The sequence below is a fragment of the Cetorhinus maximus genome, chromosome 9 (assembly GCF_964194155.1).
Source record: "Cetorhinus maximus chromosome 9, sCetMax3.hap1.1, whole genome shotgun sequence".
Lineage (NCBI taxonomy): Eukaryota > Metazoa > Chordata > Chondrichthyes > Lamniformes > Cetorhinidae > Cetorhinus > Cetorhinus maximus.
In genome coordinates, this window is record NC_135887.1 from 100,141,153 (window position 1) to 100,159,752 (window position 18,600).

Consider the following 18,600-nt stretch of genomic DNA (forward strand, 5'->3'; position numbering starts at 1 on the left):
AAATTCTCCTGAAGACATTCTAGGAACTTTTATCCCTCTCTGCTCTCTGTACTACCTCTACCCCAGTCTATATTTGGATAATTAAAGTTTACCATTAAAACTGCTCTTTAATTCTTGCACTTCTCTGTAATTTCCTTGAAAAATTATTTGTCTTCACCTTTCCCAATAGTTAGTGGCCTATACACTACACCAAATAATGCAACTGCACCATTTTTGTTCCTTAGCTCCAGCCAAATGGATTCTGTATTTGACCCTGTTGCACATCGTCTCCAGAACTACAATGTTCCTCCTAACCAATGCTGCTACCATTCCTCCTTTCCTTTCTTTCCTGAACATTGTGGATCCAGGACGATTTAATACCCAGTCCTGCCCTTCTTTGAGCCAGATCTCTGTTATCACCACAACATCATGTCTTCAGGTGGCTATCTGCACCTGCAACTCACCAATCTTATTTACCACACTCTGCCCATTTTCTTACCTGCGCTGTAATCCTAACTTAGACTTTAGTATTTTCCCTCTTATGCTGAATCCACTTGCCAACCAATCAGCACTCTCATGTACAGTATAAATTGTTGTTTTCCCCTTCTTGCGAAGTGTCCTGATGAGTGCAAGACAAAAAGCTTTGATATGTTGCTTTTTTCAGCAATATTCAAGTTCTGTACTACCAAACGACTATGTTGTTATTTCCTATTCTAGTACCATCTGTCTCTCAATATCCTTTGCACCTTGGTATCCCTCTCCAGTATTACCACCTGGTTCTCACACCCCTGCTAAGTTAGTTTAAACCCTCCCCAAAAGCACTAACAAATCGTCCCACAAGGAAATTGGTCCCGGCTTTGTTTAGGTGCAATCCGCCCTGGCTGCACAAGTCCCTTCTCCTCCAGAACTGATCCTAATGTTCCAAGAATCTAAAGCCCTCCCTCCTGCACCATCTCCCCAGTCATTCATTTTCTGCTCTATCCTCCTATTTTTATACTCAATTGTGCATGGTACTTGGAGTAATCTGCAGATCCCTACTTTTGAGGCCCTGCTTGCTAATTTCCTACCTAGCTCCCTAAATTCTGACTGCAGGGCCACATCCCTTTTTCTGCCTTTGTTGTTAGTGTCAGTGTAGATCACTACTGCTAGCTGTTCACCCTTCCCCCCTCATGGTGTTCTGCAGCCGTTCAGTGACCTCCTTTACCTCGGCACCAAGGAGGCAACAGACCATCCTCGATTCATGTCTGCGGCCACAGAAATACCTATCTGTTCCTCTAAATACCGAATCACCTATCATTATTGCTCTTTCAGTCTTTTTCAAGTCCCTTCCAGTATTTTCTTTTTTATTTATTCTTGTATCATAATTTTTAACCTATTATCTCAATAGCTTAAGATATTAAAAAGTATCAGATTTACACTTGGTAATTAACTTGGATGCACTGGTTCCATTTGAAGGTTACTTTGCTGGGTTACATCAGTGTTGTCTGTCCTTCCAGAAGCAATTACCAAGAATCAGTATCTCCATGTGCGCTGCAATGGTTGGTTATATGATCCGTATTAGGAAAATTATATTTCATATTGACCAACATTTTGTTGGATTGAGCATGTAAAGAGAGATCCTAACACAATGTTAACATTTGGTCAAAAACTTAAAAGGTCTACTTCAACTATTTCCTCAAATGAAGATAGTCTTGCTTGAATGTAACTTCTTTTTTTAATTTCAGAAAACTATATAAACGTTATGCCTTCCTTCGCTGCGATGATGAGAAGGAACAATTTCTTTACCACCTTCTTTCATTCAATGCAGTGGATTACTTCTGCTTCACTAATGTCTTTACAACAATCAGTAAGTACCTGTTGAAGTGCTAAAAATGCCTGATTCATAAATAGGAATTTCTAGGTGTTAATAGTATTGCAGCTATAGAGTATCGTTGCACTTTACTGTCAATACATTGTTGTGGTAACTTTGACAAACGAACCACAAGAGTCTCAGGTACAGGCTACAATTGTTTATTTGAGCAATTGCAAGGAGAGAACCACCTCAATGCAGCTTGAGGTAGCACTCTACCAAATTACAAGCATACAGCTTATTTATACATCACTGACAAGAACATCGTTCAGCCTTCACCCAGGCAGAGCCTCCTCCCTCTATCTAAGCTGGGACCATCTGTCCTTTCCTTATCTGTTGACGAGCACACTTAATCTATCCTGTTTTCATCCTCCATCTCCAGTCTAGTTCCCAGGATCTTTCTGGTGATTGCAGGCCCTAAGTGTGTACAAAGTTCATCTGGTAAACCTTGATGGCACTGTCTTCCTGGAGATTCTAAGTAATTCCCTTTCAATAAATTCTTGCTGTATTCCCCCTAATAGTCCCCCCTTTTGGCCCTTGGCCTAGTCCAAGTTAGCCAACTACAGTGGTACTCTCTGTCCCTTTACATACCGCGAACCACTGTTACTGGCCAGGTATCCAGCTTTGGATTGTAAAGGTACTAGGTCAGACCATCTGTATCATCCGGCCCTTCAATTCAGGCCTCTGACTTGTTAAACCTCTTCTCCACCTGTTAAAGTTCCCCCAGCGCCACCTCCTTTGTGGCCTTCGGGTACGATGAATCAAGTATGTTAAATATATAACTAATATCAGCTGAATCACAACCAGGGGATGAGATAACCCGAATCCACGGGTGTATTTGTACATTTGAGCCCCAATTCCACAGATCCTCCCACAATGTGGAGGAATCTATTTGCTCAATATCCTCTTTTAAGGCTCTAACCTGTTGCTGCAGTGTACAGTAAGTTCTATATATCTGAGCCTGTCTCCGAATCGCGGTTAGGTGCGCTGGTAATAAGGGAATTTCATAGGAGAACTGGTTCAAATACTGTGTCAAGTTATCCTTAAGGCTTTCCATGACCTGAAAAGTAGCCGCTCTTCTCTTGTATATTTCGACCAGTTCCACCTTCCCCACACTTGCCGGCACCTGCGGGTGTAGGGTGAATGATTGATTGTGGATGGGGCACATCCGGTTTCTCCCGTACTGGATCTTTTGCTGCCACGTGGTAATACAATATATCCCATTCCTCATACATGCAACATGGGTCATTCTTTTGCAGCCCATATAGTTTCCATTGTACAATTTGCTGCTTCTTTTTTTTGCAAAAATATACTTTATTCATAAAATATCTTCAATCACATTCCAAACCATTTCAAAAACACCATTACAAGGGTACAATCCAGGTTAAACTTTTACAAAATGTATCACCAGGTGCATCAGTACAAACAATATTACAATCATTTACAGCCTTTCATTTTGAGCTGTACAGCCCGAGGGGCTCTAAACAGTTCCCAGTCTCTCGGTGCGCTGTGGCAGAAAGGTCTTAGACAGCGACCCTTCCCCATTGCGCCTTTGCGGCAGCTGCCCCAAGCTTTAGTGCGTCCCTCAGCACGTAGTCCTGGACTTTGCTTTTTTTTTGTAAAAATATACTTTATTCATAAAATATCTTCAATCACATTCCAAACCATTTCAAAAACAACATTACAAGGGTACAATCCAGGTTAAACTTTTACAAAATGTATCACCAGGTGCATAGTACAAACAATATTACAGTCATTTACAGCCTTTCATTTTGATCTGTACAGCCCGAGGGGCTCTAAACAGTTCCCAGTCTCTCGGTGCGCTGTGGTAGAAAGGTCTTAGACAGCGACCCTTCCCCATTGCGCCTTTGCGGCAGCTGCCCCAAGCTTTAGTGCGTCCCTCAGCACGTAGTCCTGGACTTTGGATTGTGCCAGTCCACAACAATCGGTCGGAGACAACTCTTTGCGCTGGAAGACCAACAAGTTTCGGGCAGACCAAAGCGCCTCTTTCACCGAGTTGATGATCCTCCAGCTGCAGTTGATTTTTGTCTCGGTGTGTGTCCCTGGGAACAGCCCGTAGAGCACAGAGTCCTGTGTCACAGAACTGCTCGGGATGAACCTCGACAGCAACCACTGCATCTCTCTCCAGACTTTCTTTGCAAAGGCACAATCCACAAGGAGGTGAACAACGGTCTCTTCCCCACCACAGCCACCTCGAGGGCAACGTGCAGAGGGGGTGAGCCTCCTGGCGTGTAGGAAGGATCTGACGGGGAGGGCCTTTCTCACCACCAGCCAAGCTACGTCTTGGTGCTTGTTGGAAAGTTCTGGCGATGAGGCATTCTGCCAAATGACTTTGACAGTCTGCTCGGGGAACCATCCCACAGGGTCCACCCTCTCCTTTTCCCTCAGGGCCTCTAGGACGTTACGTGCTGACCACTGCCTGATGGACTTGTGGTCAAAGGTGTTTTTCTGCATAAATTTTTCCACCAGGGACAGGTGGTACGGCACGGTCCAACTACTTGGAGCGTTCCGCGGCAGCGTGGCCAGACCCATCCTTCGCAACACCGGGGACAGGTAGAACCTCAGCACGTAGTGACACTTGGTGTTTGCGTACTGATCTGTAGTCCTGGACTTTGCTGCTGCTTTAAATCCGCACCTAGCTTCTTCCATCTCATATATTGGATGTGCGCATACTACTGTGGTGGCCTCTATACTACACCCTTCTAATGTGGTGCTAACTATATTCCCTTCTATGTCTACTGCATATGGTGGAATGTCATGGTACCTAATACCTAATATAATAATCCCCCCATATCACCCCAATATTTTTTACTCTATATAATGTTCTGCTAGGTGTTGATATAGGTATAACAGGTATCACTAAGACAATGCCTATTAGCATATTATTATTCACTATACATTCAACATTCATTCTATACGCAGATGTTAAACCTCTGAGCTGGCAACCAGTCGTCATGATCCTTATGTCGTGAAAGATTAAATAAATGTTCATTAGTTACCCATAAATGAACTACCCCTTCATTATCTGTCTTAAATTCTCTCTGGCTTGTTCCAGTGCCCAGGATCCATAGATGCTGCAAACATCATTTCTGCTTGCTTCATCTAAAATATTTTCTATCCCGATCAGTTCACGGTAACCAGGTTTTGAATTAACTGTGCCATGTCCTGGTCTGTATTTAATTGAGTATTATGAATTCCCTGTCCCGGTTCTAAAATTTCCTTAAGCTTGGAGCTGAAGGTCCAGACCTGGACTCATAGCTGGGCAGTGTGGGTCAGTTGGTGTGGGTTGAGAGGCTTCAATTGCCTCTGCTCGGATTGTTGATACAATTGTGGGAGGTGGCTAGGTAGTGGTACTAATCTTCCCTCTAGGGTGTATCTCCCATGTCCATTTACCATCACTATTTCCCCAAGTCGATACATCATTATCGTCTGGGCCACAAATGTTCCATTTGGAATTCTTAGGGCGGGAATGAGCAACCATCGATGCATACATGCTACATAAACAAAACTCTGTTTCACAGACAAAACCGAACTTCTCTGCCCACTCCTTATGCTTAAAACACACAGTAGTTAGATTTGGAAACTTAACATAAGAGCCAGCTTTACCGAACAGTCCCCACTAACCGCTCATGCGTGTCATATCCCTGACACTGCCACGCCTGATCTGAAGCAAACCCTTGCTACAATTCAAACTCACTTGTTCTTCTACTGTTACATTTAGCATTCCCCGTTGTATATTGAACCCAGTGGTTCTGCTTGGGGTAGCCCTAAGGCACATCAGAATATTGGGCAACACTGTTGCCCAGTTGTTCCCTGTCTCTTGAATTGCTTTTGCTATTGATGTTTTTTTTAAAGCTCGGTTCATCCTTTCCACCATCCCTGAGCTCTGTGGGTGGTAGGGAATGTGGAATTTCTGATTAATCCCCATAAATTTACACATTTCTTTAATGACTCTTCCTGTGAAATGAGTTCCCTGATATGAATCCATCTGGTTAGGCACCCCCAACTCCTTCCAGTCTACTATCTCCTGCTGCTGTCCCACGTCGGACCTCAGTTCCTTAAGCTGTCTACACAACTCTATGTTTCAATGGCACAGTATCTTCACTTCCAGTAGCAGTTCTCTCTGGGAGCCGCTTAACTCTGCCTGTCATCAGGGTATTAATCATGTGGTCTTACTTTTTGTAGCTCGCAGGTGCACTAATATAGTCAGTAATACATCTATTTAGCCTTTTTCTAACTTTCCCTTTACCTGTCTCCATCTTATGGTAAATTGTTGTTAAGTATTACTTCTCCTTAACCTTCAATTGCCTCAACTACAGATTCCACATAATTTTACCTCTAAGTCTTTTTTTCCTGACCATGAGCATCCTAAGATTCTCTTGAGGTCAGTTTCTCTATTGTCTTGATCGTTTAAAATGTTTCCTTACTCTTTAGGCCATATTAACTATTCCATGTCAGTAGGGATCTCTGTCTCTAGATCTTTGCTTATCTCCCCCTGTGTGGTTCCAATTTCTCAGTTGATGGCCAGATTATCAGATTCAATTCCCTTAAAACAGTTTGTATATTGTGCCCTCTTTCCCTAACTCTTTTTCTCCTGCCCTTAAGCCTTTCCTCATACCATTTTACAAATACAATAGCTACCATCTCGTTCAGGTGAGACTTTACAGTCCAATAAAGTATTCTCATAAAAGTTTTAAAACAGAAATCAGGCATTGACATGTTTTGCTTCCTTATCTTCTTTTCAAACAACATTTTATGGTCTCAAAAGTAACCCACTAAATTGTGTCTGACCCTTTTTTTAGAATTATCCCAGATTCATTAACTCAGCCAAAAATTAGATTTCTGCCAAACTTTGTCAAGATCTTGAGCTTAACTTAATATTTTGGGAACAGACTGACAATTACAAAAGCTTGCAGCATTTGAATTAGTGTCAATTGTTGTCAAACCTTTTAAAATAAAAATTCCCTTTTGAGAACTTCATTGGGAACCAAACCGCAATTTTAAAAAACTTTGTAAGAACTGTATTTTACGCTATCAAAATTAAAACTACCTCTTCCTCATGTGTATTGATTTGTATCCAGATTAAAAGTCCCACATGTTTATCAACACATTCTTTATCTTGGGTAGCATCCTAGTTACTCAAAAATAACCTGTTAAATTACACTGCGCTTTACATCTCAAGATTGTCCCAAATTCAAATAACAGTGCTGTTGGGATGCAGATTTCTTTTCATATTTAATTCATCTCTTCAAAAGAACCCCCTTTTTATCCATTGGAACCACCTAGAATGTGTGTTTATGTCTTTTGGTTTCCTAGAATCCTTTTGAATTTCAGGTAATTTTTTTCCCCTCAGAACTTTACAATACAAACTCATATGAGCTAATGTAACTTGTATGTATCAATCCCAATCAGCTTGGGAGCTGGTGATAAGGATTACCCCCTACTAGTCTGCAAGGGGGTGGTACAATGGTTGGTTCATCTCAAACAAAGGCAAACCCAGTTTTATCTTTACAATACCTTCGAATTGCGATTTTTGCCAGAAATCTCAACTCTAACCTTATACTCAAAACTTTGAAATGTTTGAGTATACTTTTTCTTCAATCTAATATGGGGCTTTCGACTCTAAAGTGCTGAACTACACACACAAATGACAATTTAGGGCTGAACTACACACACAAATGACAGTTTAGGGATGAAAACACATGAAAGCTCACATATAAATGCTTCCTTGTGCACAAACACATGCATATATAGAGGTATGTATTTATATTCCTATAATATTGAACTTAATGCATACTCTAAACAAAACTTCAAGTAGCAGTGGGGGGGAATAAAGAGATCTTGGAGGCTCCACCTATAGGGACAATCAAACTGACTGAAGCTCATATTTTCTGTGCTCCTGCCTGTCACTGCTCATTAACCCCCCCACCCTAGGGAATACCCCCTTTCTCTCTCTCTCTCTCTTCAGCACAAACAGCTCTTTTAACTTAGATCAATTCATTTTTTTTTAAAGTTACAAAAAAATTCAGTAGGGGACCTCTTGGGTCCCAATCATCTTTCCACATATTCCCATTCTCTGTCGTTTCGCTATGAACCTCGTGATGGAGTCCACGGCTTCCCAGTCGAGTTCCATAGCACTTTCCTGTTTTCCTGAAGGCATTCTATTCTTCTATTCCGTCTGCCTCTGCGCAGTTAGTTCATGCGGCTCTGACAACTTAGTTACTTGTGGCCTACCTGTTTTCCCTAATGGTCCGGCCCCTGCGCAGCTTCAACTATGGTTCTATTTCAAACCGTAGCCTGCCAGTGCGGCTCTGCCTCCTGGGTTTCTCTAACCAGTGGTCCGGCCTCCCTGCGTGGCTTCGGCACCGCTAGCCCGCCAGCGCGGCTCCGCCTCCTACCCCGGCGCCTTCTGTCTTGAGTCATCCTCCCGATTCTTTTGATACTCAACCAGACCGTTCTCAGGTAGGCTTACTGCACTAACCACAGGTGATAAATAAAGTATACTCACCCACTTTGCAGAGCCGTCCTGAGGATCTGATCTGAGTATCCTGCCGACTACGCCATTTGTTGTGGTAACTGTGACAAACGAACCACAGGAGTCTCGGGTACAGGTTTCGATTGTTTATTCGAGCAATTACAAGGAGAGAACCACCTCAACGCAGCTTGAGGTAGCATTCTACCAAATTACAAGTATACAGCTTATTTATACATCACTAACAAGAACATTGTTCAGCCTTCACCCAGGCAGAGCCTTCTCCCCCTATCTAAGCTGGGACCATCTGCCCTTTCCTTGTCTGTTGACGAGCACACTTAATCTATCCTGTTTTCATCCTCCATCTCCAGTCTAGTTTCTAGTGTCTTTCTGGTGATTGCAGGCCCTAAGGGCGTGCCAAGTTCATCTGGTAACCCATAACTGTTAATGTACTTGATGGCACTGTTTGCCTGGAGATTCTAAGCAATTCCCTTTCAATAAATTCTTACTGTATTCCCCTAACAACATTTATTTGAGATTTATTTTCTTGATGTGTATTAATTTTGGGATTGATAAAATAGTAATATGTAGCGCAGGGCTCCAAAACTGTGGGTCATCACCCCAGTGGGTCACGAGATGAGATTTTGAGGTTGCAAGCTCCAAGGCTGCAATGGCTGCTGTGGAACTCAGACTGATTTCTGACAATGACGAGGCCACTTCAAATCCTGTGTTTTTTCTGTTGGTGGGCCTAGCCTAATGGACTACCCTTTGAGGCCTGATTGCTGCTGTAAAAAAAATGCCTGTGAAAAGGTAGGGATTCGTTTTTTGTTTTGTTGAAACATTGCCTTTTCATCAACAGCCCCAATGCGATCAACTCCTGTTCACCCCACCTGTCCCCCCAAGTCAAGAACTATAGCCCCTCCCCAACTCAACAACTGAAGCCTCTCACCGCTACCCCCCCACCTCCTCAACAGCTCTCCTACCCCCAAATTTTTCAATCTGGGGTCACACGAAGACTAAGGCATTAAAATAAGGTCACACCAGGAAAAAGTTTGGGAAGCACTGATGCAGCTATTGATGCATTTTAATATTTCTAAATCTATAAGCTCAGGAGATCTACAATTTTAGAAAAAGTACAATGCTGTATGTTTGTTGATGAAGAAAATCACATTTATTTAGAGAGAAAAAAATCGCTTTTATTAAATTTTGACAAATACTGTACATGAATTATAATGAAATGTAGATTTGCGTTCACTTATTAAAACCATGTTGTATTCCCCACTTTGTACCTAAAAGTTCTACAATGAGTTCAGTTGTAATTAACAAAAGTCCTTGTTCAAAAGAAGAACTAACCTTTAGACCAATACTGATTACCTGTAAAAGAAACCCCTAGATATTAAAATCACAGATATTTACAAATTAACCCTATAAATTGATAATTTAATAACTCACTTTAATTTTGCATTGGAAGAAAAAGAATCACAATATAAATAGAAAGGAGCATACTGCAGATGCTGAACATCCAAAGCAAAAGCAGAAGTGCTGAAAACACTCAGTCAATCAGACAGAATCAGTGGAGAGGCAGAATGGATGGTGTTTTGGGTGGTGACTTTCTCAAAACTGGGAGATAATATTGATGAACACATTTAAAGTTTAGAATGAATGGAAGTGCGAGGGAAATCATATGCACACACATATATACCTACAAGCATATGTGTACATGTACATATACATATATCTCCAAAAAGAGAGAGTCTAACCATTGCCCCTTGACATCCAATGACATTACCATCGCTAAATTCCCCATTATCAACATCCTGGGGCGTTACCGTTGACCAGAAACTGAACTGGACTAGCCACATAAATACTGTGACTACAAGGGCAGGTCAGAGGCTAGGAATCCTGCAGCAAGTAACTCATGTCCTGACTCCTCAAAGCCTGTCCACCATTCACAAGGCACAAGTCAGGAGTGTGGTGGAATACTCTCCAGTTGCCTGGATGAAACACCAAAACTCCAAAAACACTCAAGAAGCTTGACACCATCCAGGACAAAGCAGCCCACTTGATTGGCACCTCATCCACAAACATTCACTTCATCCACCACTGACCACAGTGGCAGCGTTTGTACCATCTACAAGATGCACTGCAGGAACTCACCAATCCTCCTTAGGCAACACCTTCAAAACCCATGACCACTGCCATCTAGAAGGACAAGGACAGCAGACACATGGGAACACCACCACCTGGAAGTTCCCCTCCAAGCCATTCACCATCCTGACTTGAAACTATATCACTGTTCCTTCACTGTCGCTAGGTCAAAATCCTGGAACTCCCTCCCTATTAGCACAGTGGGTGTAGCTACACCACATGGACTGCAGCGGTTCAAGAAGGCAGCTCACCACCACCTTCTCAAGGGCAATTAGGGATGGACAATAAATGCTAGCTTAGCCGGTGACGCCCAAATTCCATAAACAAACAAAAGAGAAAGCAGCTTTAATGTAGGAAAATATGCCATAGTCCTTTACAGAATCATAATCAGACAAAAAATTGTCAGTGAGACCAAGATATGAGGGAGAGAGGCTAAAAGCTTTGTCAAATAGATGGATTTAAAGATGGGCCTTAAAGGATGAAAGAGAGTTGGAGAGGTGTGCCGGTTTAGAGAAGGAATTCCAGAGCTTAGGGCGCAGACATTGAAGGCATGGCTACCAGCAGTGAAACAAATGCAGTGAGAAGATGCATTAGAGGTCAGTAATCCTGATTTCTCTGAGGGTTGGAGGACTGGAGGAGGTTACAGAGATAGTGAAGTGAAAATTAATGAACATAAAGAAATAAAATGAACTGTAAAATGCTTAAGTGGCAAACAGAAGATGCTTAATGAATATGCTTAGTGTCAACTGTGGCTCAGTTGGCAGTATTCTCATTTCTGAATTAGAAGGTTGTGGGTTGAAAACATGCTTCTGGACTTGAGCCAAGGCCAACACTCCTGTGCAGTACTGAACGAGGCATTGACTTTTGGATGAGATGTTAAATTGAGGCCCTGTCTACCTTCCCTGATGGGCTTAAAAGATCCCATGGCACTATTTCAAAGTGAAAACTTGCTGTGCACAAATTATCCGCCACGTTTCCTACATTACGACAGTGACTACACTTAATAAGTACTTCATTGTCTGTAAAGTGCTTTGGGACGTCCTGGATTGTGAAAAGTGTTATATAAATTAAATATTTTTTTGCCTTTTGAGAAGTGAGATTAGAATGAGATAATAGAGGCATAATGAGAGAAATAATAGACATTTACAAGTTACAGGGAAATGTCAATAGCTTGTCATTGAGATTATCAGGTAGAAATGGGAGCATGAAAAACTGGTAAAGCAGACCAATCTCCCATAGCACAGCAGCCTGATATAACTAATGTGCTCATTTCTTCTATGGATTAAGACCACTTGACAGCATAAAGTTCTGATAGTGTTCCCATGTCAAGCATCAATCTGAACCTTCCTCACCAACTCATTGCCTTTGCCAGTTTGAGTGATGTAAAACATAACTTTATTACTGCGAGGAGATTGTCAGCTGTTTTCTTATTTTTTGAATGCCCCCCCTGCCCCCATCCAGCAGCAAAAAATCTAACTTTTATTAAGATGAGACATTTGGAGTGTTCATATTTTCTTGAGTTAATGTTAACTATGTAACTGAGTAGCTGTTAACTAAGTGTCAACCCCATTTTACAGCAAATGCACCATAAGGGTAGTTTTCATGGTCACATCAGTTTTCAAGGTTTGGTCAACTCTTAAATGACCATAGACCATAAGACATAGGAGCAGGAATTAGGCCATTCGGCCCATCGAGTCTGCTCCGCCATTCAATCAAGGCTGATAAGTTTTTCAATCCCATTCTCCCGCCTTCTCCCCGTAACCTTTGATCCCCTTACCAATCAAGAACCTATCTATCTCGGTCTTAAATACACTCAATGTCCTGGCCTCCACAGCCTACTGTGGCAATGAATTCCATTGATTCACCACTCTCTGGCTAAAGAAGTTTCTCCTCATCTCTGTTCTAAAAGGTCTTTCCTTTACTCTGAGGCTGTGCCCTTGGGTCCTAGTCTCTCCTAATGGAAACATCTTCCCCACATCCACTCTATCCAGGCCTTTCAGTATTCTGTAAGTTTCAATCAGATCCCCCTTCATCCTTCTAAACTCCATCGAGTATAGACCCAGAGTCCTCAAACGTTCCTCATATGTTAAGCCTTTCATTCCTGGGATCATTCTCGTGAACCTCCTCTGGACCCTCTCCAGGGCCAGCACATCCTTCCTGAGATACGGGGCCCAAAATTGCTCACAATATTCTAAATATGGTCTGACCAGAGCCTTATAAAGCCTCAGCAGCACATCCCTGCTTTTATATTCTAGTCCTCTCGAAATAAATGCCAACATTGCATTTGCCTTCCTAACTACCGACTCAACCTGCAAGTTAACCTTAAGAGAATCCTGGACCAGGACTCCCAAGTCCTTTTGCACTCCAGATTTCTGAATTCTCTCCCCATTTAGAAAATAGTCCATGCCTCTATTCTTCCTACCAAAGTGCATGACCTCACCCTTCCCCACGTTGTATTCCATCTGCCACTTCTTTGTTCATTCTCCTAACCTGTTCAAATCCTCTTGCAGCCTCCCCACTTCCTCAATACTACCTGTCCCTCCACCTATCTTTGTATCATCTGCAAACTTAGCCAGGATGCCCTCAGTTCCTTCATCTAGATCATTAATGTATAAAGTGAAAAGTTGTGGTCCCAACACTGACCCCTGCGGAACTCTACTAGTCACCAGCCGCCATCCTGAGAAGGGCCCCCTTATCCCCACTCTCTGCCTCCTGCCAGACAGCCAATCTTCTATCCATGCTAGTTACTTGCCTCTAACACCATGGGCTCTTATCTTAATGAGCAGCCTCCTGTGCGGCACCTTGTCAAAGGCCTTCTGGAAGTCCAAGTAGATAACATCCATTGGCTCTCCTTTGTCTAACCTACTCGTTACCTCCTCAAAGAATTCTAACAGATTTGTCAGGCATGATCTCCCCATGATGAAACCATGCTGACTTTGCCCTATTTTATCATGCACTTCCAAGTATTCTGAAATCTCATCCTTAATAATGGACTCTAAAATCTTACCAACGACCGAGGTCAGGCTAATCGGCCTGTAATTTCCTGTCTTTTGCCTCACTCCCTTCTTAAACAGGGGGGTTACATTAGCGATTTTCCAGTCCTCTGGGACCCTCCCTGACTCCAGTGATTCCTGAAAGATCACCACTAACGCCTCCATTATCTCTTCAGCTATCTCCTTCAGAACTCTGGGGTGTAATCCATCTGGCCCAGGTGATTTATCCACCTTCAGACCTTTCAGTTTTCCTAGCACCTTCTTCTTGGTAATGGCCACCATGCTTACCTCTGCCCCTCGACTCTCTTGAACTTTGGGGATGTTACTCGTGTCTTCCACCGTGAAGACTGACGCAAAGTACTTATTCAGTTCCTCCACCATTTCTTTGTTCCCCACTACTACTTCTCCAGCGTCATTTTCCAGGGGCCCAATGTCCACTTTTGCCTCTCTCTTACCCTTTATATATCTAAAAAAAACTCTTGCAATCTTCTTTTATATTACTGGCTAGTTTGCCCTCATATTTAATCTTCTCCCTCCTTATTTCTTATTTAGTTGTCCTCTGTTGGACTTTGTAGGCTTCCCAATCCCCTGGTTTCCCACTGTTCTTCGCCACATTGTATGCTTTCTCTTTAGCTTTTATGCTGTCCCTGACTTCCCTTGTCAGTCATGGTTGCCTTGTCCTCCCTTTAGCATGCTTCTTCTTCCTAGGGATGAATTTTTGCTGTGTCTCCCAAATTACTTCCAGAAACTCTTGCCATTGCTGTTCCACTGTCTTTCCTGCTAGGCTCATCTCCCAGTCAATTCTGGCCAGCTCCTCCCTCATGCCTCTGTAGTTGCCCTTATTCAACTGTAATACCGTTACATCTGATTCCAGCTTTTTCCTCTCAAATTGCAGGGTAAATTCTATCATATTATGGTCACTTCCTCCTAAGGGTTCCTTCACCTTAAGCTCCCTTATCAAATCTGCCTCATTAGACATCACCTAATCTAGAATTGCCTGTTCCCTAGTGGGTTCCACCACAAGCTGTGCCAAAAAGCCACCTCGTAGACATTCTACAAATTCCTTTTCTTGGGATTCCAGTCTACCTGCATATTGAAATCCCCCATGATCACTGTAACCTTGCCTTTCTTACACTCCTTTCCTATCTCCTGGTGTATCTTGTGCCCCACATCCTGACTACTGTGCGGAGGCCTGTACATAACTCCCATTATGGTTTTTTTTATCTTTGCGGTTCCTCAACTCTACCCACACAGATTCTACATCATCTGACCCTACGTCATTTCTTGCTATCGATTTAATTTCATTTCTTACTAACAAAGCAACCCCACCCCCTCTGCTAACCTGCCTATCTTTTCGATAGGATGTATATCCTTGGATATTTAGCTCGCAGTCCTGATGCCCTTGCAGCCATGTCTCCGTGATGCCCACCACATCATACCTGCCAATTTCAATCTGCGCCACAAGCTCATTTACCTTATTTCGTATACTGCCTGCATTCAGATACAACACCTTCAGTCTTGTATTTCCCATCCCCTTTCTCACTGTCGTCCCTTTATCTGATGTGCTTCAAGTTAGATTCCTAGCCCTTTCCAAACACTCTGTCCTATTTTGTGTTCTGGGGACTTTAATAGCCTCTCCTGGGCTCTCCTTTCTTTTCAATTTTTTCATAATTTTCTATGAAGTTGAATCCACCCTCCCACACGCTAACCTGCTGCTTTGTTTCCCATTAGTCATACTTCTTGGAGTTTTACCCTCCCCCCCCACCCCCAACTTTCTAGTTTAAAGTCCTGTTGACCACCCTATTTACCCTTTTCGCTAGAACATTGGTCCCAGATCGGTTCAGGTGGAGACCATCCCAATGGTACAGATCCAAAAAATGAATCCATTGAATTTTATAAAGTTGACTGCATTTATTTATAAACCTTGAGATCTTTCTGGCCTGTGACAAATCCCTGCGCTACACACTATACTAACTGGGGTGCATTGTAATTGTGTGGGCCTCTTCAATGTAACCTCATTGATAGTCTACAGTTGGCTTGGTCTCAGATGCTGCTAATATAAAGTGGTGTGTTCTAATTCTCAAGGCAATTTTTTTAAAATTACGAGTGCTGCCACGACTAAACAAATTAATGGTGGTACTTATGAATCACCATTCATCTGTGAAATTGTACAGAAGACTACACACCTTTTAAGGGGAGATCGTGGCACAGTGGTAATGTCAGTAGTAATCAGAGGCCCTAATGCTCTGGGACATGGGTTCAAGTCCCACCACAGCAGCTGGTGGAATTTAAATTCAATTAATAAATCTGGAATTGGAAGTTAGTCTCAGTCATGGTGATCATGAAACTATCATTGATTGTTGTAAAGACTAATGTCCTTTAGGGAAAGTAATTTGCGGTCCTATTCGGCCTGGCCTACATCTTACTCCAGACCCCACAGCAATGTAGTTGACTCTTAAATGACCTCTCAGATGTTCAGTTCAAGGGCAATTAGGGATGCGCGCAACAAATGCTGGCTATGCCAGTGATGCCCATCTCTCACGAAAGAATGGAGAGAAACACTTGAAGAGGTAATGTGCTATTCAGTCAGCAAAAGCAACAAATTTTGAAAATTTTGCATGTCCACTGCTGAACCATTTTAAAACAAAATTCTTTCTATCTTCAATAATAATAAATGAATAAGTGCTGAAAGTACTCAGTGAGACTGGCAACATCTTTGGAGAGAGTAACAGAACTAACCATTTGGATCGATCACCTTTCATCAAAACAGGACTTTTTTTAACTTTGTGACTGTTATGTTTTCCATATATTTCAGGAATGTTAGACACTAAACTTTTTTTCTAAAAATGTTTTCTAAATATGCTTTGAAAAAAATGCTGAAAGCAAAAGCAGAATGGGTGAGATAGGAAATCGCTACTAAGGTTATGAATGAGTTACAAATATGTTGAAGTCCATTATGATAGTCTTTAAATAATCATTTGGTAGTCCAGTACTTGAGTATTGATGTCTCTTTTTCAATATACAGTATTTTTAAAAAAACTGAGGGTGTACAATAACTATTGACCCTGAATTTGCAGGAGTGAGCATCTCATGGCGTGCCCTGTTAGACTTTTTCCCTCATCCATCAGCTGAAACATTTATTGCCTTGTAAGTCACTGGAAGCGTAAACTGATATAAGCGAGATGGCAGAAACAGCATCAGAACATTTGGGACCATGGTGAATAACAGGACCAACGGTCTATCTCCTTAACCAATTCAGTTTATAAGTTGAAATGAACAGATTTGGTAAATTATAGTAAAATCAGGTACAGAAAGAGAAGTAGAGGGAAAGAAAGATTGGATTGAGAGAGAGAGTAAAAATCACAAAGGAAGAAGGGCAAAAAACATTTTGAAATTTAAATTTTTAAAGAACCTCTAACAACAATTTACTACCTTAGGAATGAGACCCCAGAGTTTAAATTGTTTCTGGAGCCGAGTGGTTGATCGGCAATGCAGGAACATAAATCTCCTTATTAAAAAGGTATCTTCATTCTTAAGTACTAGCCCTAATTTTTACGGTGAGTTTAATTGTTAATACATGAGTTCATGAAGCTCACTGAGAGATTGACATGAGTTGCTATTTCCTCGAGGCTAACAGCAGAGTAGTGCAAATTGTCCATGAACTTGTAGCATTTCACAATTCATAGGATATCTCTTCCTTGCCACAAGTTGAAGGACAATTTATACATTTAATGCCGACAAGTGACATTAAACCACTGCTATGTTGACAGCAAATTCTGGGCTATTATCGATCAATAAGATAACAGGGAGAAGATTTCTGTACACTGTACTATACTAATAAGGGTGTTACATACAGTATATTTTATATAAATTATGTATTTTATATTGACAGTGATTCCGTACCATGTGTTGGTCATTCCCAGTAAAAAGTTAGGTGGCTCCATGTTTACAGCCAATCCCTGGATCTGTATATCAGGAGAACTGGGAGAGACGGGTATCTTACAAATACCCAAAAGTATCCTTGAAATGACATTTGAGGTCAGTAGAAGATATAACTACACGTTGGTTTGACTTTTTGCTCCTTAAAATTTCAATTTATTATTCATTGCAAAATTTGGTGTACTTCACTTACATGTTTTTTGTTGAGATGCACAAAATGTTCAGAAAATGTCTTATCCATCGGTCCCATTTTAATTGTTTTTTGCTACGCCATATACTGTTTCCCAGCTGAAAGGGTAGATGGATGATTCATTTCATAGCCTTTGCAACTAATCTTAAATAGGTGTGTGAGGATGTCATAGATTGTTCTGTAGGAATTAGGATTTAAAATTTAATTTTGTTTCTCCTGTTTTTATCTGTTCAGTTTAATGTAGGTCTTAAATTCTGCATAATCCTAACCAAAATGACATTAAAACTTTGGCTCATTCTGAAGAAAGCAAAGGCTCAACAGGTCACAGATTTATGTGGAACTACTAAATATTTTGTTACACAACTTCTATATAGTTTGGATTTTTATATTCATTCTTGGAATGTGGGGATCCCTAGCCATATTGGCATTTATTGCTGATCCCTAACATTTTCCTTGAGGGGTGTCGCGGGCATTCTGGTTGAACCAGTGCAGTTAGTGTGATGAAGGTGTTCCTACAGTGCTATTAGTTAGGATGCTCCAGGAGTTTGACACAGCAACAATGAAGAAACAGCAATATATGTTCAAGTCAGCATGCTGTATGGAAAACTTAGGAGGTAATGCTATTCCCATGTACCAGTTGCCTTAGTCCTTCTAGGTAGTGGAGGTCGTGAGTTTGGGCGGGGCTTCCAAAACTATCTTGGCAAGTTTGTGCAGTGCAAACTGTAGATCGTATCCGCTGCAGCCACCATATGCTGTTCGTGGATATTTAATATGGTCAATAGACTGCTGATCAAATAGACTACTTTCTCTTGATTGGTGTCAAGCTTATTGTGTTGTTGTAGCTGACCCATTCTGGCAAATGGAGAGTATTCCATCACCCCCTGATTTGTGACTTGTAGTCAGTGGAAGGGCTTTGATGAGTGAGGTGGTGAGTCACTCTGGAGAATATCTGACTTGCATTAGTATTCACAACATTTAAGTGGCTGGTCCAGCTGGGTTTCTGGTCTAG

General features: G+C 41.8%; 1 protein-coding gene across 5 annotated transcripts in view; it reads left to right on the forward strand.

Annotated features, from left to right (window-relative positions):
- Window positions 1-18,600, forward strand: part of dennd5a (DENN/MADD domain containing 5A) — a 367,813-nt gene that overhangs the window by 322,303 nt on the left and 26,910 nt on the right. For all 5 annotated transcript variants that reach the window (XM_078549185.1, XM_078549187.1, XM_078549186.1 and 2 more), the window contains 2 exons: window positions 1,704-1,825; window positions 17,355-17,500. In XM_078549185.1, coding sequence (XP_078405311.1) covers window positions 1,704-1,825; window positions 17,355-17,500 — 268 coding nt within the window. The remainder of the gene's footprint in view (window positions 1-1,703; window positions 1,826-17,354; window positions 17,501-18,600) is intronic.